Source organism: Sinocyclocheilus anshuiensis, unplaced genomic scaffold (genome assembly GCF_001515605.1).
Source record: "Sinocyclocheilus anshuiensis isolate Anshui unplaced genomic scaffold, SAMN03320099.WGS_v1.1 scaffold145, whole genome shotgun sequence".
NCBI lineage: Eukaryota > Metazoa > Chordata > Actinopteri > Cypriniformes > Cyprinidae > Sinocyclocheilus > Sinocyclocheilus anshuiensis.
The window spans coordinates 1,327,487-1,348,248 of record NW_015537973.1 but is presented as its reverse complement, the minus strand read 5'-3'; the positions used below and the strand labels follow the sequence as shown (position 1 = coordinate 1,348,248).

At 37.2% G+C, this 20,762-nt stretch overlaps 1 protein-coding gene across 6 annotated transcripts in view; it reads right to left on the bottom strand.

The window, feature by feature from the left end:
• Nucleotides 1–188: 188 nt before the first annotated feature.
• The window catches only part of wdr17 (WD repeat domain 17), a 26,668-nt gene continuing 6,094 nt past the window's right edge, over nt 189–20,762 (bottom strand). For 5 of the 6 annotated variants that reach the window (XM_016463725.1, XM_016463700.1, XM_016463707.1 and 2 more), the window contains 29 exons: nt 19,303–19,431; nt 18,423–18,606; nt 18,030–18,260; nt 17,204–17,455; nt 16,866–16,988; nt 16,002–16,189; nt 14,659–14,827; nt 14,445–14,536; nt 14,188–14,270; nt 13,980–14,066; nt 13,685–13,849; nt 12,621–12,823; nt 11,436–11,585; nt 11,222–11,352; nt 9,706–9,831; nt 9,124–9,279; nt 7,969–8,033; nt 7,761–7,893; nt 7,551–7,642; nt 7,375–7,474; nt 6,612–6,751; nt 6,373–6,393; nt 4,002–4,113; nt 3,673–3,814; nt 2,803–2,905; nt 2,581–2,682; nt 2,392–2,487; nt 1,867–2,050; nt 189–1,787 (listed from right to left, as the gene is read on the bottom strand). In XM_016463725.1, coding sequence (XP_016319211.1) covers nt 1,668–1,787; nt 1,867–2,050; nt 2,392–2,487; nt 2,581–2,682; nt 2,803–2,905; nt 3,673–3,814; nt 4,002–4,113; nt 6,373–6,393; nt 6,612–6,751; nt 7,375–7,474; nt 7,551–7,642; nt 7,761–7,893; nt 7,969–8,033; nt 9,124–9,279; nt 9,706–9,831; nt 11,222–11,352; nt 11,436–11,585; nt 12,621–12,823; nt 13,685–13,849; nt 13,980–14,066; nt 14,188–14,270; nt 14,445–14,536; nt 14,659–14,827; nt 16,002–16,189; nt 16,866–16,988; nt 17,204–17,455; nt 18,030–18,260; nt 18,423–18,606; nt 19,303–19,425 — 3,873 coding nt within the window. In that variant the 5' untranslated portion in view covers nt 19,426–19,431 and the 3' untranslated portion in view covers nt 189–1,667. The remainder of the gene's footprint in view (nt 1,788–1,866; nt 2,051–2,391; nt 2,488–2,580; nt 2,683–2,802; nt 2,906–3,672; nt 3,815–4,001; nt 4,114–6,372; nt 6,394–6,611; nt 6,752–7,374; nt 7,475–7,550; nt 7,643–7,760; nt 7,894–7,968; nt 8,034–9,123; nt 9,280–9,705; nt 9,832–11,221; nt 11,353–11,435; nt 11,586–12,620; nt 12,824–13,684; nt 13,850–13,979; nt 14,067–14,187; nt 14,271–14,444; nt 14,537–14,658; nt 14,828–16,001; nt 16,190–16,865; nt 16,989–17,203; nt 17,456–18,029; nt 18,261–18,422; nt 18,607–19,302; nt 19,432–20,762) is intronic. The other variant, XM_016463738.1, reaches the window with a different exon arrangement.

Sequence of the window (20,762 nt, the reverse complement as noted above, 5' to 3'; positions counted from 1 at the left end):
AAAGAAGGTAATTTATCATTGACACAGTTTTGCCTATTCTTCTATCTTGCCTTGCATGTTTATGATCAGTCAAAATAAACAGATGAGACACTTGAAGCATGCAGAATTTGGACCGGTCCTGGCTTAATCCAATGCCTGACTCTACTTCAGGATCAATATATGACAAGTAGCTGTCCTCTTTGCGTATTAACAATTATCATATGAATATGCTATGTACACCCATTAGAGCTTTATTTAGAGTTCAGACATTCTAAATTCTAGAACTATATACAGATAAATACATTTCACAGTGCAATTAGATGAAAATAGTCTCTGTATCTGTATTTTCTAACATAAAACCAAAATTTCATAAAATAATTCCTCCAAACCATTTCATATACCCAGCTATGTATGACAGCCATTGCAACTGATGATTTTACCAATACAAACGACACTTTTTGTCTTTTATTTCCTAACTTCAGAAATGCACTCCAAACATATAGCTATGTATAAGCAGAAATGTCTTGCTTCCTCACTCTATAGGTGCAGTTTCTCAAACTTATTGCCTAAGTTCATCTAGACATACAGTATTTTGAATGTAACAGCAAGACTTAATGTCCTATTAACTATTTGTAAATAGTGTTGCCATACTTTATGAATAGAAATATTACACATCTGGCCCCAGACCTGCTCTGTATACCCATTCATAATAGTTCCTGAATGAAATGAAGTAACATTAAATAGTGATTGTTACAATATGAGGTTTCATTTCTAGTATTTGGTTCTACTAAAATAAGTAATAAGTGTATATTCACTAGTCAGTAAATATATTGTTCATATAAAGCAGACAACAGACATGGCAAACAACTTTTGCAGCTAACTAATATGTCTCTCTTGTGAAATCAAATGCACAAACAAAAATGTACAGATGAATACCCTGTAAGTCTTGAATTAAAAGATGTCTAGATCTTCTAAACATTCAGGCTGCTTGATGAAAATGCTCAAACTCCATAATATCAGTGACAGTACCACCTAGAATTACAATCTTTGGGCTACAGATCTCAACCCTAAGACCTGAACGTGACACCTAAACCCGAATCCCTGAACCCGCTTATGTTTTAAGATAAGGAAGAAAGGCATTACATATCCTGCTTCATATGTAACATTCATTACTGTTTCCAGCATAAATCTCTCTTTATACAACAGTTAGTTGTGGTGCTCTAATTTGGTTGGCCTGTATCAAATTAACATGTACTTGTGCGTGACGAGAAGATATTTACTCTTCATATCCTTCTGCTTGCCTATGTTAGTGCATCAGTGTCTAGTTGCTTGTCAAAAATGCATTTGCCTTCTTTTGAAACAAAAGAACTTGCATTACTTTATATTGATTTCTTGTTTACTGAACTGTTGTATAAAAGAAATATCGCATTTGTGCTGTTGGCCTTGTGTACTGTATGTTCACTACAGCAGCACTCTTGCTTTTGCTGATTGTTTGCATATAAGCTGCAATCCTGAATGAAGTAAGCACAGCATGGAACGGTAAAGCCTCAAATAATGTTGATTTGAACACAATTTGACTTTCTTTTGTTTTATGACATACATCAAGCTTTCGGAGAGAAAATGGATGCCTTGTCGCCTTTCCAGAGCCAGACTAGCAAGAATACTGCTCACATTTGTTGTATTTGTGCTCAGAAGGGGTTGAGGCGTATACCCGTCCCCAACGGAGAGAAAGGGTTTACTTTCGCCCACATCAGGGCATCATTTAGTGAAATGGCTGATTTGCCATCTTCCAGGAAGAATGCTGGACCCTGCCAGGGAAGAAAAGGCATATTTAAGTTCAGTGATATTTGTATAGTGCTAATACAAGACTATCCACAAGAAACCCACCTGTATCCTGAGGCCAGTGAAGCAGGAAATCTGGACAGCAGAGTGGCTGGGCAAGTTGGAGCCAGTGACATAGTCGGGACCTTCTAGGCCCTTGATAGGCTCCTCACTCATCCGACTCAACAGCTGGCTGTACTCCCTTTTCTGGGCCTCAGATGGTGGATTGTACAATGCACCATCTGCCGCTCTGTGTATGTGTAGAGAGACAAAAAGACTCAATCCAGTATTTCATGATACAATAGCATAATGAGAGATTTACAAGCAATTTAATCAGCTGGCCATTTTTGACAGAGAACACCAAATTAGGTAAAGGATTTTCAACATGGCAGAAGTGTTAAGGACAGTGCCCTAACTGCAGTGCATTCTAGGAGTGCATTTTCCATGATCCTCACTTGGAAATTGTCTAAAATAAGGTATCTGTTAAGGCAGCATAACTTTGCATACTGATTGGAATAGCGTACAACGTTTTAAAATACTGACTTTGAAACAAAGCCATTGTGAATTACAGTAATGTATTTTGGTACAGACTTGAGGGAATATGTGCAGGCTCTCCAGGCCTCCAACTCTACAGACAGCTGCTCTATCTGCAATGGCACAGCCACCTCTCTCCTCTTCAGCAGCTGACTGAGGGAGAAAGATAGAGAGAGAGAAAGACATTAATTGCGATATTTACACCATTAATTGAGTAACTTAATATACATCCAACAGGCAACGTACCTTGTGTATTCATACAGTGCTGGCACTATACTTGAATACTGTCTCCCAATGGCAAATAGTGCACCAATATACCCACAGAGAATAAGCAACTCATTGCGTTCTCTAGCCAAAGACACAGAGAGAGAGAGAGAGAGAGAGAGAGAGAGTGAGATGACCATAGAATGAAAGCTGCTATAAATGACATCATCAACAGGTGTTTTTGAGGGAAGGTCACTGACTTACTCACTACACTTTGGAAGAATAAGACGGTCTGTTCTGATGTAGCTCAGCAGGTCTAGGATGTGGTACACAGAGTCCACCGTCCAGTCAGGAGAGCTCAGCTGCTCTATTGAGGGAAGAGAGTCAGTAATCTATTGTTGGCTGTATTAAGACCTTTTCATCAAGGCATCAGTTGTGCATTCGGATAACACAATCTTGTGTTGTCATCATGAATTGTTTATTGTTTTATGTACTGTAGAAGGTCTACACTGTAAAAAGGAAACCAGGCGAACTTGAGGCAACCAGCTTTAGGACTTTTTAAGTATATTCAACTTATGGAAAAATGTTGCATCAACTTAATTAAAGTTGGCATAATATAATGTGTTCTAGAAATTCAAAACTAATCATGTTTTTTTTTTTTGTACTTGTGGGTCTAAGATTAAGTTAAGCTGACTAACATTACATAATAGTTATTATGAGAACTTTCTTAGTTTGTCTAACTTGTGTTTCAGTTTGTGTAATAAACTGAACAGTTTTATAGAATCACTTATATAGACCAATATAAGTTGTATATACTCACACGTCAAATCGAAGAAACTTCAATGAAGAGAACACTAATCACTCTAATGGTGAACCTTAACACTTGCAACAAGTTAGTTGCTCGTACTAAATTGCCTTTATTGCATTGCTTTTTTAAAGTAATGTCTAATTTTTCTACATTCGATAGTTCAGTCAACCTTTAAAATAGAGTTTGACAAAATGTAAATATGCAGTATGCTACACTAAGTATGCATAGTCTGTAAAACGAACATGTTCTGGAAAGTGCACTGTAATGAAATATGAAGTTGAATAAGTTAGACACAGATACATTTTCTCTGTGTCTAAGACACTCACCTTTGACATATGTGATCCCAATGGGAAGAGCTTTTTCTGGTTCTGGGCTCAGGAGGTAATACTTTACCGCTGGGAAGATTTCTCCCTCAGCATGTGCACTTTCAGCAAGTTCTTTACATTCCTCTAAAGTCGGTAGACCACACTGGAAAAAAAAAAAAAATATTATTATAAAATATTATAGTTAAATAAATGTCTGCCTTTGCAGAATATACCATTTTCACTTCAAATAATAAACACTATGGATTCTTGTTTGGTTTTTCACAATCAATGCATGAATTATTTTTACTGGGTTAATGGTGAACATTGGGGAGTATGAATGAAGTAGCTACCTTTTCGTGAAGGTCATTGATTTCGGCTGAGCTACCAGGGTAGAAGGCACACAGTTTGGCTAACAATATCTCGTTATCAGGGATCATCTGAAGTAATCTTGCTGCAAGATCCCTAGGGAGTAGAAGACCCAATGCAACATGAGTTAAGCACAGGGAAAAAGTGGACATGCCATTCATTCTGTGGAATACAAAAAGTGAGTTTTTGAATATTTTAATGTAATATATTACAAACTAATCGAATATTATAAACTAAATGAGGGCTTTCAAGAAGCATCTTAAAAATGAATACATACACTAGAATATATACACTACACATACACTGAAAGTGAATATATTCACTACCTATTGTTTAGGGGCAATACGATTTTATTTATTTATTTATTTTTTGACAAGGATGTAAATGCACCAATCAGAAGTGACAGTACAGACTTTTACATGTTACAAAAAATGTTAATTGATAAGAAATGTTGGATAAATGATCTTGGAAGGATTATATAACAATGTAGACTTCTGAAAATTCAGCTTTGCCATGACAAAAAAAAAAAACAAAAAAATAAACAAATAAATAAATACAATTAAATATATATTTTAAGTTATTTAAAATCATAATAATATTTTGTTTTTAATGATTTTTACTTTATTTTATTTAATGTTTTGATCAAATAAATACAACCTTGGCCAGCATAAGAGATGTAATAAATAAAAAATGTCACCAACCCTAAACTTTTAAATGGTAGTGTATGATAACTGTGAAGAGCAATTTAAGATATTATTCACTGCTAATCATCGAAGACATTATATACTTCATTCTGCATCTCTTCCGAAGCTCAACAGTCCCTGTCCTCTTACACTTTTATTTTAAATTGAAAAATATAAACAAAATACTGTCCGCTTTTTGCGTTCCATAAAAGAAAAAAGTCAGAGAGGTTAGGAACAACATGCTTGTAAGTAAATGATGTCAGGAGGGAGAACTATTCCTTTTAAAGTGCTACCTATGTATAAAGTATGTCAACAATTAGTTGTATTAAAAATGTGTAGTTAAAGTTAAATGTGTAGTTTCAAGTTGAATGAAAACCTTATGGGGCATTGCAACTCAGTCAATTATGATTTATAGTGTTAAGAAAGATAATCTATTATGAACAGAGGCGGACAGTAACTAAGTACATTTACTTGAGTATTGTACTTAAGTACACTTGTTGAGTATCTGTACTTTACTTGAGTATTATTTTTTCTGGGAACTTATGACTTTAACTTCACTACATTTGAAAGACAAATATTGTACTTTTCACTCCACTACATTTCAATCAAGTTCCTTGAAGTAGAAAGTCGTTACTATGTAGCAGCTTTGAAAGTCAGTGGGTGATTTGTTTCTTCTCTAAAACGTCTCTTTTTTTTCAGACAGTTTATCAGTAATCACTCTTGGGGCTACATGAAGTGATTTCCCAGCATTTTTTGAACACTGCCCAGTTGCAAACGTGATATTTATTTACAACAATTCAATAATAAGAAGTTAATATTGTGGTATATATTAGACACAATATTGTCTGATTTTGCTAAATTGTACGTGAAAATATTACCTATAAAGCCACAGAAGCACTGTTGTGCATCTCCTAATAAAACACAATAGGTGTTGGACTTGAAGCAGCACTGCATAGACTGTTCTGTGTGTGACACCAAAGTATCACGAGAGCGATTAGACCGCATTAAAAAAAAAATTGTTTTGATGTCAAATAGGTCTTGCTGTTTTGCTTTTTTGTTAAAGCAGTGTTGCTGTTGTAAAGTTGTACAGCTACAGTTGTGTTGCTGGGTTTTAAAGCAGGTTTGATTTTTTTTCTTCCTTATCACTCTGTATTTACAGGATTTCACTGTCCACTCTGTTCAAATGTGGACAAATGGTTACACATAGATGTGCACACACACTGTCAGAGCTGTGTGAGATCACTACCATCCTGCTTTTGTGGGGGTGGGTAGGGGTGTTAATTTTTTTCCCCCATAGGTTTTTAACATTCTAAAAGCTCTTTATTCCAAAGATACTACAAGCTAGTAGGTGTAATGTATTCTAAGTTGCATCAGAAGTATTGCAAGTATTGCGTACAACAATAAAACAGTGCATTGACATAAAAAAGGAAATTTACTTTTGGTACTTAAGTAATTTTAAAAGCAAGTACTCCTGTACTTTTACTTAAGTAAAAATCTGTCTTTACAACTTTTACTTGTAATTGAGTGATATTTGACCAGCAGTATCTGTACTTTCACTCAAGTAATAGAGTTGAGTACTTTGTCCGCCTCTGATTATGAATAAGCATTTAAGCATATAATGTACATGTGACAAAATCAAAACTGAGTGACACAAGGGGGGCAGAGAAAATACCTGTATGCCACAGATGGAAAGCTAGAGAGAAATGGAAATGAAAAATGTAACAGGTGTGCAGTAGGGATGACTATCAGAATCATGTCAACACTTCTGTACATGACTGATGATAAGAGATAGGTTGCATTTAGAGGTTACATCTTTGGTCTTCTAAAGTTTTGAACAAAAACCTGGTTCCCTTTTTCAGACCTGACTTTAAGAAAAGATGCACTGATCTCACGGATCAGTTTTATTCTTACCAGGTGGCAGTGGTCATGTATTTCCTGGCCAAGAGCTCCAGAACGTAGTGGGTGGCTTTACTGGCTGATTCTCCCAGGACTGTGCCTACACACACTGCCAGCTCCAGCTCATTGCCTCTGATCAGAGATGCCATAGCCAGCTGACACAAGGAGATAAAAACACTATTTTATCCTAACCTAAACACTCATATAACACTGACCTAACATTTACTGCCAGCCAGTCAGATAAAGGTTCCTGTTTCATAACAACAGAAACAGAAATATTTGTCAGTTTAAGGGCAAATTTCACAAAACCTGTCATCAACTTAAAAAAAATAAATGTCAAAGGTAACAACAAATTTTACTTTCATAATATGAAATTCTACTTCAAATAAATGTAGTTCTTCGGATCAACAACACAACTGCTTTCAACATTGATAATAATAAGGAATGTTTCTTGAGCAGCAAATCAGCATATTAAAATTATTTCTGAAGGATCATGTGACACTGGAGACTGGAGTAATGGCTGCTGAAAATTCAACATTTCCATTGCAGGAACATTAAAATAGAGAACATTTAGTAAATTTATTTTACATCATTACGGACCCTAACCTTTGAAATGCAGTGTAAGTGTCTTTAAAATAATCTTAAATTGTCTCAGTAGGCTTTATCATATTTTGTAGTTGTTTAATTATCTTAACACTGACATGATATTATTAGAAGTTGTCTGATTTTAAATATTGCTACAGGTGGTCAATGCTATCTGTCAGTATTATGAGCTTACTTCTGCGTTGTCTACAGCTAGATGACAGCAAGCTGCTAACACAGCACGGCCATCTTGGAAATACCACCCTGCCAGCTCTGTACACACTCTGTGCAACATCCTGGACAAAGAAGGAGAGTGGATAAGAAAATAAGAGGTGAAATACTTTATTGTGGCCTAAATTAAGTATAACGTACCCGCAGTATTTTTCTATGTTGTCATTGTCTGAGTTTGCAGCATGGTTTATTGATGTGATCTGAGGACCATGGATATTGCCTTCACAAGCACCCTGATGAAACAAAGCATGTTCTCATTAATAGTATAGCCTCATTCGTCATGACACTCAACACGGGTGCACAGTCTTACAACAACTGTAAAATGGGTAAAAAGATAAAAGTGCCCTGTACCTGAGCCACCAGCACAGCTTCTTTCAGCTGTCCTCTAGAGGTGAAGAAATTCACCAACTTTTTCACCTCACCAGTGGCGATGCAATACGGGATGACATCATCATTGCCTTCTTGCATAAGCTGGTCTGCTCTCCTGCATTAAGGAGTTAATGAATGGTAAGTCATTCACAACAACTGATTTAAAAATACAAACGAGTATATGAGATACCTTTGCATGAGCTTTTTCCAGTATTTCATGGAGACACCAGGAGCCACAGAAAGAGCCTTCTCCCACTAAACACATAAAACATCATACATATCCAAAATCATCAAAAAATTAGTTCTGAAAGAAAAGTGTTGGACCATCCATTCTCATACATGAGAAAATGGGGCCAGTAAGATTTTTTTTTTTTTGAAAGAAATGAATACTTTTATTTGCACTAAATTGCATAAAATGACAGTAAAGACATTTTTAATCTTACGAAAGTTTAATTTTTCAAATAAATGTTTTTCTATTCATCAAAGAATTCTGAGAAAAAAGCACAACTGTTTTCAACACTGATAATAAGAAATGTTTCTGAAATGTTTCTGCAGTTTCATATGAAATTGAAGACTGGAGTATTTACTGCTGAAAATTCAGATTTGTCACTTTTGATCTGTGTTTGACTATATTTTGAGTTGGGTTGGGTTTTGCATGTTTCTCGGTTTTGTTTCCTGTGTTTGATTTTGTTTCCTTGGTAATTCAGTGTGATTGATTTCATGTACATGTGTCTTGTTTCATTGATTAGTTTGCTATTGTGTACATATACTGTATGTTTGTTCTGTTCATGGTCTGATCTTATCTCTGAATACCGGTTGTTCTGTTTGTGTCAAACGATGCCTGAGTATTCTGAATGTTTTGCTTTGAATTTGCTTTTAATAAAAAAAACTGCTGCGCATAGATCCTGCTCTTCTCATCTTTGCTGCAACCAACCATGACAAGTTTTGCCATCACAGGAATAAAATACATTTTAAAATATATTAACACAGAAAGAAATTCAAATTGTAAAAATAATTCACAATATTACTGTTTTTTCATTGTATTTTTGATCAAATAATGCAGCTGTGAGGGAGACTAAAAAGATTTTAAAAAATCATGAAAAAATCTTACCGACCCCAAACTTTTGAATGGTAGTGTAAAAATATGAATCTATTAGGGCTGTCAGTTTACCATGTTTCTGATTAATTACATTAAAAAGACACTGAAATAACACATTAAACATAATTAATCCATAATTAAATCCCGACCCATCAACAAATATTGATATCTTATTAAATAGATTACTTAAGCAGCATATTGAAGTAATGAATTTAAAAAATCATTTAATGGCTTTGAAATCTTTACCTCTCCCAGTTCCACCATAAGCTCACAGTATCTCTGGATTTGACCCAGTCTGATATGGATTTCTGCTGCATTCTTGAGCCTTTCCTCTTTACTAGGTGCTCCAATACCACCCCCAAACTTTGACATCTTTACTATAGTCAGCTCTTGTGCTTCAGACTACAGAAAAGACACATACAGTGAAACTGACAAGAACTTAATTTAAAATACTATCCACCTTATTCTTCACATAAAAATGGCCATTTGTAAATTTTATGGGTCTGGCTTCCGGTCTCATCTGCGTCCAGCTATTTTTAGCTGTACAAAACCGCTCGTTTTGCTGCTTGATACTGAAAATTGGTGTCTTACCATATTATCTTAGTGTATTATCTTAATTATGAGCACAGTGGTTTGTAATGCAAACAGTTTTACCGTTTACTGCGGCTAATGAACCGGAAGTCTCGCCCATAGGCTTACTTCCGCATTTAGGAATAAGGTGGATAGAAGTATTGGCAACATAATATTCACCAGAAGCTTGCAGGACTTGATTTTACATTTCAGTTGTGACACTATTCGAACATTACATCACTATTTATATACACTCACAGTTTTGAAGCGGACCAGATGTTTCATGTGCATGATGCCTTGTCCATAGTTCTGTGGAAGAAGACTATCATCCTGTCCGTTGATTACAGCAACCAGATCCCAAAGGTTATGACTCCCACCTGGTGGCTAAAAAGACAGAACAAATAACCTATTATTTAGACTCCAAAAAAGCAAGTAGATATAACTGCAGACCGGAGATCTCCAAAATGGGGCGTGAACTCCAAAAGTGGGCAGAACCTCCAAAATGGGGCAGGGTCTCGTCACGCAAATACTTTCACCATTGGCTCTGGCTCCAGCCAATTGTTATTGACTTACATTTCAAAATAAAACTTTATAAATGTAACATTGTTTATGGTCTATGCGATGGCGCCGCAGACGGCAGCCTCAGTGTCTGGCTCTCCAGTGTTTGTACTGTTTTTGTTAGTTTTTCCTGTTTTTTGTTTCTCAAACACGATCAGTTTTACCAGGGATGAACTGCTGAACATTTGGCAGTACACACCACACAATCTTTTACCGGACTTCGTCTATTCGGACGTTTTGCTGAACATAGTAGTTGGCGGAGCAGAAGCGCTGATCAAACGCTCGTGAAGCTCAGACACCGCGGATTTAGAACGGCGCTGCCTAGCATCCATCTGGCGAATCTCCACTCTCTACCCAACAAAATGGACGAACTTCTTCTGCTCTCCCGGACAAATAAGGATTTTTCACACTCTGCTGCTCTGTTTCACGGAAACCTGGCTGAATGAGGCCATTTCGGACAGCGCGCTACATCTGCCCGGCTTTCAGCCGTTTAGAGCAGACCACGACGCAGAATCAAAGGGGAAATCGCGCGGCAGCGGGACATGTTTTTACATCAACAAAAGGTGGTGTACAGATGTTACAGACTGGAGTTTGAACCTCTGCTTAATGATATAAACGAGAATCACCCGCGAGCCGTCCCGGCGCAGCGCAGGGGAACGATTTCACTCTATCGCTTTGGTCTAAGCAACGGGGGCGTCCCGGGGCACGAGATTCGCAGGGTAGGAGGGGGTAGTGACGCTGGGTGTAACTAAAAAGGTGCCATTGTCCGGTGAGGTCCGGTTGGGGAGTTACGGAACGATCTCATATCGCATAATCTTATTAACTGTTTATCTCCTGAACTGCATCTTTCTTTACCACGCTATTCAGCGCCAATCCCGCCGTGCAGTCAATTTCACTGGTTAAGGTTAGGGTCAGGTGTGGGGTAGGTTTAGGGGTTAGCATTTTTTGTAGCATAGTGTAGGAAATCAACACTTTAATTGACACAACCAATAAAATCTTTAGAATCAGCTGTGGGGTGGAGTTTGCACTGAAGTGAATTGGGGAAAAAATTGCGCATGCGTGTCATGTGCCTGTCTGTCAATGGGAGGAAGCCACGCCCTATTTTGGAGCTCCCACCCCGTTTTGGAGTTCCCGCCCCCATTTGGAGATCTCCAGGCTGCAGTTATACCCTTCTCCAAAAAAGGCTCATGAGAGTTCTGTGTTGAGATTCACTCACTGAGAAACACTCAGAGAACCATCGGAGCTTCTTCATGCGCACGTCACTAGAGAGTTTATCCAGCTCCTGTTTGATATCTTTGGAAATTTTTCCACACAGGAGAGGAGGAGCTCCAGGGACCATAGCACGATCTATACTCAAGAAATAAATATGTTTTAATATGTTTACAAAACCAACGCATACAGACTGTATATAATATGTGCATGTTTTTAACCTGTGTTGCCAATGATGTCATCCCAGCTGTGGTCAGTAAGGATGTTGACCACTAAGGGAGCAATTAGAGGAGTGAGTGACCAAAGTCTGACCGTAGAGTCTCTAGAGCAGGAAGCCATGGTGAACGGACGGCTGGGGTGACATGTCAGACCTGGGGATTTCATACGGTTGACAAGGATGCATAAATAATGTATTATTACCTTGGAATGACACAAAATGATGTATGAGTGTTCCTATACTGTATGCATATTTCTACTAAAAGACAGCCCTTGGGACAAAAATAAGTGTTCCTGTTACTGTCAGGGGTCTGGGTCTGGTGTTCTCCCTCTCACCACCAGAGGTCGCCACTTCCCATCCTCCCGGACTCCGTTACGTTGATGCCACACACCTGTGCACACACTCACACACACACAGCTGTTGCCCATCCTGAGGGCTATTTATACGCCTTCCCCACGCCTCTCTGGGCGGATTATTAAGTGTGTTACATGGACTGATGCAAGCCAGAAGTGGCCGTATTGTGTTAGAGTCTGCTTTCTGTTCTGAGCCTGTGTATCAGAGTCTTAGCTCTGTTTGTGTTTTCTGTTTAGATTTTTACTTTGTTTTATAGCCTTCCCCCACGCCCCTCTGGGCGGATTATTAAGTGTGTTACATGGACTGATGCAAGCCAGAAGTGGCCGTATTGTGTTAGAGTCTGCTTTCTGTTCTGAGCCTGTGTATCAGAGTCTTAGCTCTGTTTGTGTTTTCTGTTTAGATTTTTACTTTGTTTTCCCCTGCAGTCAAATAAACCTGCATTTGGACCCAGACCCCTTGTTTACACGGTGTGTTTTCTGTACCGCGCCGTGACAGTTACACATTTAGGTCTCTTCTTAACTATTCAATGGTCTGCTTTTCCTGCCTCCATTAAAATAACTTAAATCAGTCAACTTTGTCTAGCTATCACAATGTCCCCCCATTAACCCCTAATTGACCCCCCAAATTTCCAAAAATCAACACTTTGACACTAAAAAGCTACACTAGATATTTTCTGTTTTTACATGAATTTTTTGTATTTTTCATAGTGCTTATTGTTGGTAAATTGCATAGAAACCAAATAAGTTGTACATAAACTAAACAGTCTATGTGCAAAATTGATCCACAATGCATAAAATCATAATTTTGTCTGCAGCATATACATTTAATACCCTACCATAGACATCAGCTCCATGGTCATATACAGTGTCTAGACAGGTGCCGTCTCTGGTGTCCCAGACACGGATGGTGTAGTCCCAGCTCCCTGAGGTCAAAAGGTATGGCACCTCTGTGTTCCACATCAGACCCCGCACTGGAGCTGTATGGCCACTCAGCACGTTAATGCAGGCATCTTGGGTATAATCCCAGATACGAACAGTCCTAGTCGACATGCACACAGAAATGCATCCATTTAGGAAGTTTACGGTGCTCTCAGGAGTTTTTGGTTTATGTTTTGAACAATGTCACTGATGTGAATACAACATCACATACAAATTCTCTTGTATATGTAGAAATATTGTAGAAATGCTCAATTCACAGTCAGCATTGATTCATTTATTCCAAGTTTCTAATAGCTGGATGCTAAAAATAGGATGATTTACATGGCAGTTCCTTTCAGGCTTCATAAGCTAATTATATGGGTACCATTTGTTGCACCCCTAAATTAAATAGTGAAATACTAGGTTTTATTAGCATTACAATTTAAAGACAATAAGGCAATAAATATTTTCTTTTTTCCACATTTCAGCAAAAACTGTAAACCAAAGCTGTTTTATTTAACAATCAATTTTGATAAATAATTCATTTAGTTATACTATTTTTTATTTATTTTTATTTATTTTTTTTTTTTACAATTTTTTATAATATTTTAGTTAATTATACGAATTGTTTTCTATTTTTAATATTTTTTTATGTAATTTATTCATGTGATATCAAAGACTCCAGTCGTCACTGTTACATGATCCTTCAGAAATCATTGTAACTAACAGGATGATTTGCTGCTCAAAAAAACATTTCCTATTATACTCAAAGTTGAAAATGGTTGTGCTTAATATTTTTGTGGAAAATGTCAAAAGAATAAATTATTTTTTGTAATAATGTAAAAGTGTTTACTGTCACTTTTGATCAATTTGATATGCCCTTGCTGAATAAAAGTACTAATTTCTTTTAAAAAAATTTACTGACCCAGTGTGTAGTGTAGCCTATATTAGAGTGCAAATGAAGATTTAATTGAACTATTACCCATCATCTGAGCCGCTGCACAGTATGCCCTCTCTGAGAGGTGACCAACGCACATGGAATACTTTGGCCGTGTGACCTGTAAAGACTTTTAGTGGCTGGTCTGAACTGGTGGCCAAGTAATAGACTCGAACATTCTTGTCTTCACAGCCAGTGGCAATCATATCTCTGTGCGAGTGCGAGAGTGAGAGAGTGAGAGAGAGACAGACACACAGTGTATTATAATTGTGATAACAAGAGAAAATAATACTGGTAAAAAGTTCTGACATCTGTGTATATATCTGATTAATACACATACTTGTTATTTTGACTCCAGTCACAGCCAAACACTGCTGCTGGATGTTTATATTTGTGCAATACTTTGCCATCAAGGGTTCGAATTATGCTGAAATCAATTTTTTTTAAAAAGTCAGAATGTCATGTCATTGAGGCTAATATGACTTCATAGCATTTATGGACTAAGTGGAAACTTGAGAGAATGTTATTCAAAAGGTAAACAGACTCACCAAAATCCATCTCCACTGCATGTGGCTATTCTTTTGGAATCTTTATGGCTCCAAGCAACACAGAAAATACCATTCTTCCCGTGCTGCAACACAATTGCAGTTAAAATAAAGACCAAAATCAAAAGATCAAAATTAAAACAACAATAGAAATTTAAATAAAATCTCATAAAATCTAATTTAGAGTTATCCATTTTGAATAATTAATAACTGTGAGAATTCTGGATAAATCAAAATCAATAAAAAAGTTCAGTGTTTGCCTCATTAAATCTTGTGATCATTTTCCCCTTTTTCACATCCCAAATGAAGGCGCCATTCCTTGATGTGGCTCCTGCTATGCAGTTCAAATCTCCTTCGGGTTACAGTGAAAAACAGAAAAGAAGAAATAAGTTTACTGAATAGCCACAAAAAACAAAACCTGTCTGAAACTTCAGTGATAACATGGTCTGTTCTAATATTGTCTATCATTCTTACCAGGGGCCCATGACAGAGAATAAACCACTCCCTCATTGCCCGGAGATGTGTACACAGCAGTTAATGTGTTTATATCCCAGACTTTTATCGTCCCATCAAATGAAGCTGTAGCTAGAAGGTTTGGATCATCTGGCTTGAATTTGCAGTCAAAGATAGTTTCAACATGACCCTGCGACAAAAAGAATGTCTTTAAGTCATAAAACCTTTCATGTTTGAATTATATTTGTATAATAATTATGATGGAATTCTTGCCAGTGTTGTTATTGTTAGCTAAAACTAAAATCATTAAAAATTGTGTTCATTAATTGAAATTAAAATGAAATAAAACATAAATATTAAATGAAAAACATGAAATGTTGAAAATTAAAAATGTTGCCTTGGAAACGAACTGAAATAAAATCAATTTAAGTTAAAGCAAAATTTCTAAAACTAAAACTGAAATAAAAATGAAAGCTAAATGGAAATATAAAAAAAAAAAAACTAATGAATAAAACAAAATTACCCAAATTTAAACTAAAATTAAAATGAAAGCCAAAAATATAAAAATAAATGCTAATTGATAATATTTTTTAAAAATATGATAACTAATATAATAGTAAATAAACAATAATAAATTAACACTTCTGGTTCGGATTATTATTCTGATTCGCTGACAAACTTGAAACTGAAATGAAATACAGTAAAAATATGTGGTCATGTATGTGACAGTTAAAATGTGAGTCAGACACAGGATGCTTAATCAGTGGCGCAAGGAAGTAGTTCTGCACATGTCCTGAAATAACCATCAGTACATGTGATATTAGTGCTATAAACAAAACAACTGTGTTCAGACTGATGACTTATTGAAAATGAATGCAGGACCACTTCAGAAAATGAATGCACACCCGAAGTCTGCACATTTTGCTTTATGTTGTGGGCGCATTATCACCTCAGGTGTGCATTAATTTATGACAATTCAGTGGTCAATTATTCCTTACTTAACCATGGGGTGAAAAGGTTTTGTTGCATTTTCTTTGTCATTAATAATAATCAAGGCAACTAAAAGAGCTGTTTGTTGAAACAATAAAATGTATATTTGCTGAATTGATCAGGTGGACTTTAAAATAGCTAGGACTGAAGAATACCTCTTCAACAGCAATATGACTAATATAAAAACATAATTTTAACCTTTAGGTGCTTGCATCAATGCATTTACTGTTTAATTACAATGGAACCTAAAAAAAAAAAACAGTTTTTTTAAGTGTAGGGTACTTTCATGATATTAAATATAGAAACTGTAATAATATTTTCAAGGTTTTTCAATATATGTTAACCCACAGGTAACATCATGTCACATTTCCTACCAGATCCCGCAGGAAGTCCCACTTTTTGGTGCCCATATCATACAATCCAACCCCCCCATCCATGAAACAGCAGACAGCGTGGCCGGGTGGGAGGGAGAAGGCCTGGTTCTGTGAAAGAGTAGGTGGAGGCACAGCCTCACTAGTGGAGGAGGTGTAGTGATTCTTGGAAGGAGAATTCGTGCTAAAGGCTAAAAGAGAGATGACAACACTGACTATGTTCACATGTGCACCAATAATCAGCTTATTTCAAATAATCAGAGTAAGGATTTAATCACATTAAGGGGTTTACATGACATTAGCAAACCTCTGCACTCCCGTTTACATGCAATTTACATTATTCTGATTATTTGCTAAGAATTGTGGATATTTTGGTAAACTCACATACAGTAGGTGTGTTACTGGCCACTGTTTTAACCTACTTAAGTCAAATGCAAAACACATTTCTAAGGACATAATGAATGGTTATTTGGCACCGTGATGAAGATTAAATGTGATAGCAATGCCAATACCAGAGTATAGTGATTCGGAGTGGAGGGAAAACTTCTGAAACTCCGACATGGAGTTCATTCATGGAGTTGTGTGAACAACACAAACCATCCGTGTACATCCAAGAATGTGCTCTTTGGTCAAAGCGGAAATAAATGTTTACATACCTGTTTATTGTGATTAAAATCTGCATAAACCACATATTTTACTATAATTATGCTTACTGTGACTATGAGCGTATTTGCATAAATTTGATCGAAGTATTGTTTTTTTCTCATTATAATCCATTAAGAAGGTGCATGTAAACATAGATTATTGTGATGAGGTACTCAAACACAGTATACAGAAGTGATAAATGGTAAACATGAAAACACGTACATTTCTTCGCTGGTGGGGAATTTAAAACATGAAGTGCATGGAAGCCGGTTTTCTTCAGTTTGAAGTTATCCAGAGGTGTCGCTCTTGATACGTTCCATATTCTCAGCACGCCAACTTGAGAATCTTGAGAATTCAATTTAATAAAATAAGCATTTTTAGTGATGCAGCTATGCAAATATATTATTAAGTGTTCCATTTCAAACTACTCCCCTTCTGTTTTACGTTAAAATGTAAATGTAATTAATAATTAAATTAGACTTCTAAAATCAGATCAAAGCTGGCCTCTTAAACTAAAAACTACTATTTCCCACTGGCCCTTCTGTGCGTATTTATCTTACCCCCTGTGATAAACATGCCAGGGGCACTGGGCACCCAGGCCAGGCATTGCACAGAGGCAGCAGCACTGGGGAAACTAAAGGTTGTGATGCAGGATAGAGATTCAGAGTCCAGCAGTCTGATGCCATTGTGCATGTTGGCCACCAGCAGGTAGTCTGTGCTGAGAGGGTCCCACTCTAGAGCTGTGACGGGGTCCTCTTCATCTGTGCCTTCTAATGACTCGGGACGCAGTACATGCTTCTGATTCTTTGAGCCTAAAGTAATATAATTAAAAGAACTGCAAGTTATTCTTGTGCACATTGCAGTATGTTGATGTTAGATTTGAGTATTTTGTAATAAACAGATTCAGCCATTTAATCATCCTCATGTTAGTCCAAACCTGTATGACTTTCTTTCTTCCTCTCTGGCTGCCTCCGAAATTGCATAGTAGATACAACTACTTTATTTTTACAAAAAAAAGTATGTTCTATATAGAATGAATGCAATACTATACTATCCTCTATGCTGTCACTGTCATGTGACCTATGGCATGTCTCCTCACTGCCATTCACAAATCCTCTGTCGTGGCCTCATGGAATAGTAAAGTGTCCACTGGATGCTCACTTTTGAATCTATATGAATTCGGACATACTATATATAGTATTAAGTTGGCATATTCAGACACAGGGTCACCAACAAAATTGTTTGGTCACCAACAAAATTATTTGGTTACCAACATTCTTCAAAATACTTTATTTTGTGCTCAACAGAAGAAAGAATCACATAAAGGTTTGGAACAACATGTTTTTAGTATTAACAAACATGAACCAACAAGAGCAGTCATGCTACCTGGTTGAAAGATGGACAGACTGCCATCAGTGTGTCCAAATACCACTTTTCCCTTCTTCAGTGGATGCCAGCGGAATAGGCAGATATCCGAGAGGAAACTGTGAGCCTCCTTGTGCACAGCGACTCCTGAGTCTGGCCCAGAGATGGTCCATATATACAGAGGACCCCGGTGGGATACGAACGCAACGCTATCACCTGCATTCCAGCACCAGCTTAGAGAAGCTGGGATACCTGAAAAACACCCATTTAGGCAAGTTTAAGACCTCACATAAATCAATCACAAACAGAAACAGTCATTTTGTGTGATGTCTTGGAGGACACATGCTGTCAGGTGGAATATGTGCCGTGAGGTGGTCTGCATTTCTTTGGATACTACTGTAAGTGTGTCGGTACCTTTCGTGTTGTCAAGCCGTGTAACTGCCTTTTGCTCAGCTACATTCCAGATGATGAGCAGGTTATCAGCGCTAGCACTGGCAAACACCTCAGGGTTTTGTGGACACCATGATATAGCTGTGATTGTCTTCTTGTGTTCAGACATGATTGCTCGCAGCTTAAACTCATTATATCTGTGATCAAGCTAGAAGGACAAACTTCAGTCAATACCACTCAAAAAAAAAAATCCTGAATTCAAAAATCAAGTCAAATTAGACAATAATTGTAGGTTGTTAAAAGGTTCACCCAAAAATGAAAATTCAAATAAGAATATTTTTAATGGAACGTGAGAGATTTCTGTCCCTCCATTAAAAGTTAATTCCACCAAAACTTCAAAATGTTCATAAAGGCATTGTAAAAGTCATTTATATGAATTGAGAGGTTTGATCCCTTAGTTTATCGAAAAAACACAATTGCTTTATACTGTATGAAGTAATATATATGATTAATTTAGGTTTTGACTCACATATAAACATTGATCATTGCACATAAATAAATCACATCAAATATGGTAAAAGAAAGTTCAACCATACTTGCTTGACACTCAATAACAGACCATGGTTCTCGCGTGTCAAGCAAACATGTTTGAGCTTCCTTATACCATATTAGATGTGCTCTATGTATATGCCTTGATCAGTGTTTATTATTCTTATTAAAACTCTCAGGTTGCATTAAAAATAGCTTAATTTGAGTTTTGAAGATGAGCAAAAGCCTTATGGGTTTGGAACGACACGAGGGTGAGTAAATGACTGAATTTTCATTTTTGGGTGAAGAAAGAGCAATTTTCTTCAATAAAAGTCTATGGTTTACCTCAGTTCACATTCCAATAGTTTGCACTTACTTGGTACACATATATGGCAAGTGTGGCACAATACGCAAACCTGTCCCCACTGGCAGCACACACGTCTTTGTTCCAGGGCTGACATCCAGCGGCCAATAGGCCAACCTGCTTCACCTGAGACATCTTTACCTGGACGAAGAGATGCCAGTAACACCAATGAAGATCTGTGACATGTCCATTGGTCTCAGCAATCAAATAAAAAACACAAGTGTGGGGTTGCAAAAACAGACATTAAAGTTAGGGACTCCAAAATAGTTGATTCCCCAATTCTGAATAGTCGGTGTCAGGGTCAGGGTCAACTCCAGCACAGGAATCAACCCTTGTTTTTGACTCTGTTGCTCTGTCTGAAATCGCTCACTTGTTCACTCATTACCTATATAGTGCATGACAGTTGAGTGCACTAGGCTATATCAGGAAAGAGTGAACAAAATGAAGCGAGGAATTCGTACACTGACATATTAGAGAGCTGAAGCAACAACATTAGCACATACTTTTATCCTACTTTGCATTGTAATTATACAAACCTCTGTCACATATCACTGATGTTATATTAAAGGAATAAATATTAATTTGGGCATTTAACACCATCAGGTCTGACCATTATAAAGAGATTAATTCAGCAAAGAATACGTCCCTATGTTCAAATAACTCGATCCTCTGGTGATGTATGCTGGACTTCTCCAATCATTAAGCCCTTCCAATCCAATCAACAACCAATGAATAGAACCAAGTTCCCGCCCTACATTTTTTTTTCTGTTTGGATAATCCATTTCACTCAGATGTATATCACAATAAGGAAGAAAAGATCTGTCACTACTACCATTACGTAGCAAAATAACATTCATCTGACTGTAATATTTAAACAGCAGCTCACAATAAGCTACATTTTAAGACTGAAAAAACAAAATGATTTGTAATTGTGTGAAATCGTCAGACCTAATAATACCAGACCTCACTCTGTTGCTCCTAAGCTCCATTTGGGCCCATTCGTGTTCAACTTTCACATGCATGTCTCAAGACACCTGCAGTCTGTTCAATTCCTCTTGATCTGCGTCTAGCTGTTTTTGAACGCAAGTGCATGTCTTGTGAGAGCGGCCGCTTAGGGTGACACTGGTGAAAACAACCCTCATCACTGTCTCTGTCATTCCCCTTTCTCTTCTTTACATTTGAAGGGATACAGCTATACCAGAAAAACCATCACGCAGCTCCTACCTTTGGTTCATTGTGATATCTGCTGAACCAGCACAGGCTTTCCATGTCTGCTATCGTCTCGCCTTGACAGAAGCAAAGCTGAATGGGGCTCTGCATTAGCGACTACAAGAAAAAGAGCCGCTTCAATATTCTGTGTGCGACTGTTGCCCACAGAGCGAGTGCATGTGTATGGAGAAATGGGGTTAGAGGAATAGAGGAAGAGAACATGCTCATTGACTGGTGCAGGCTGCTCGTGTGGGAGAGGTGGC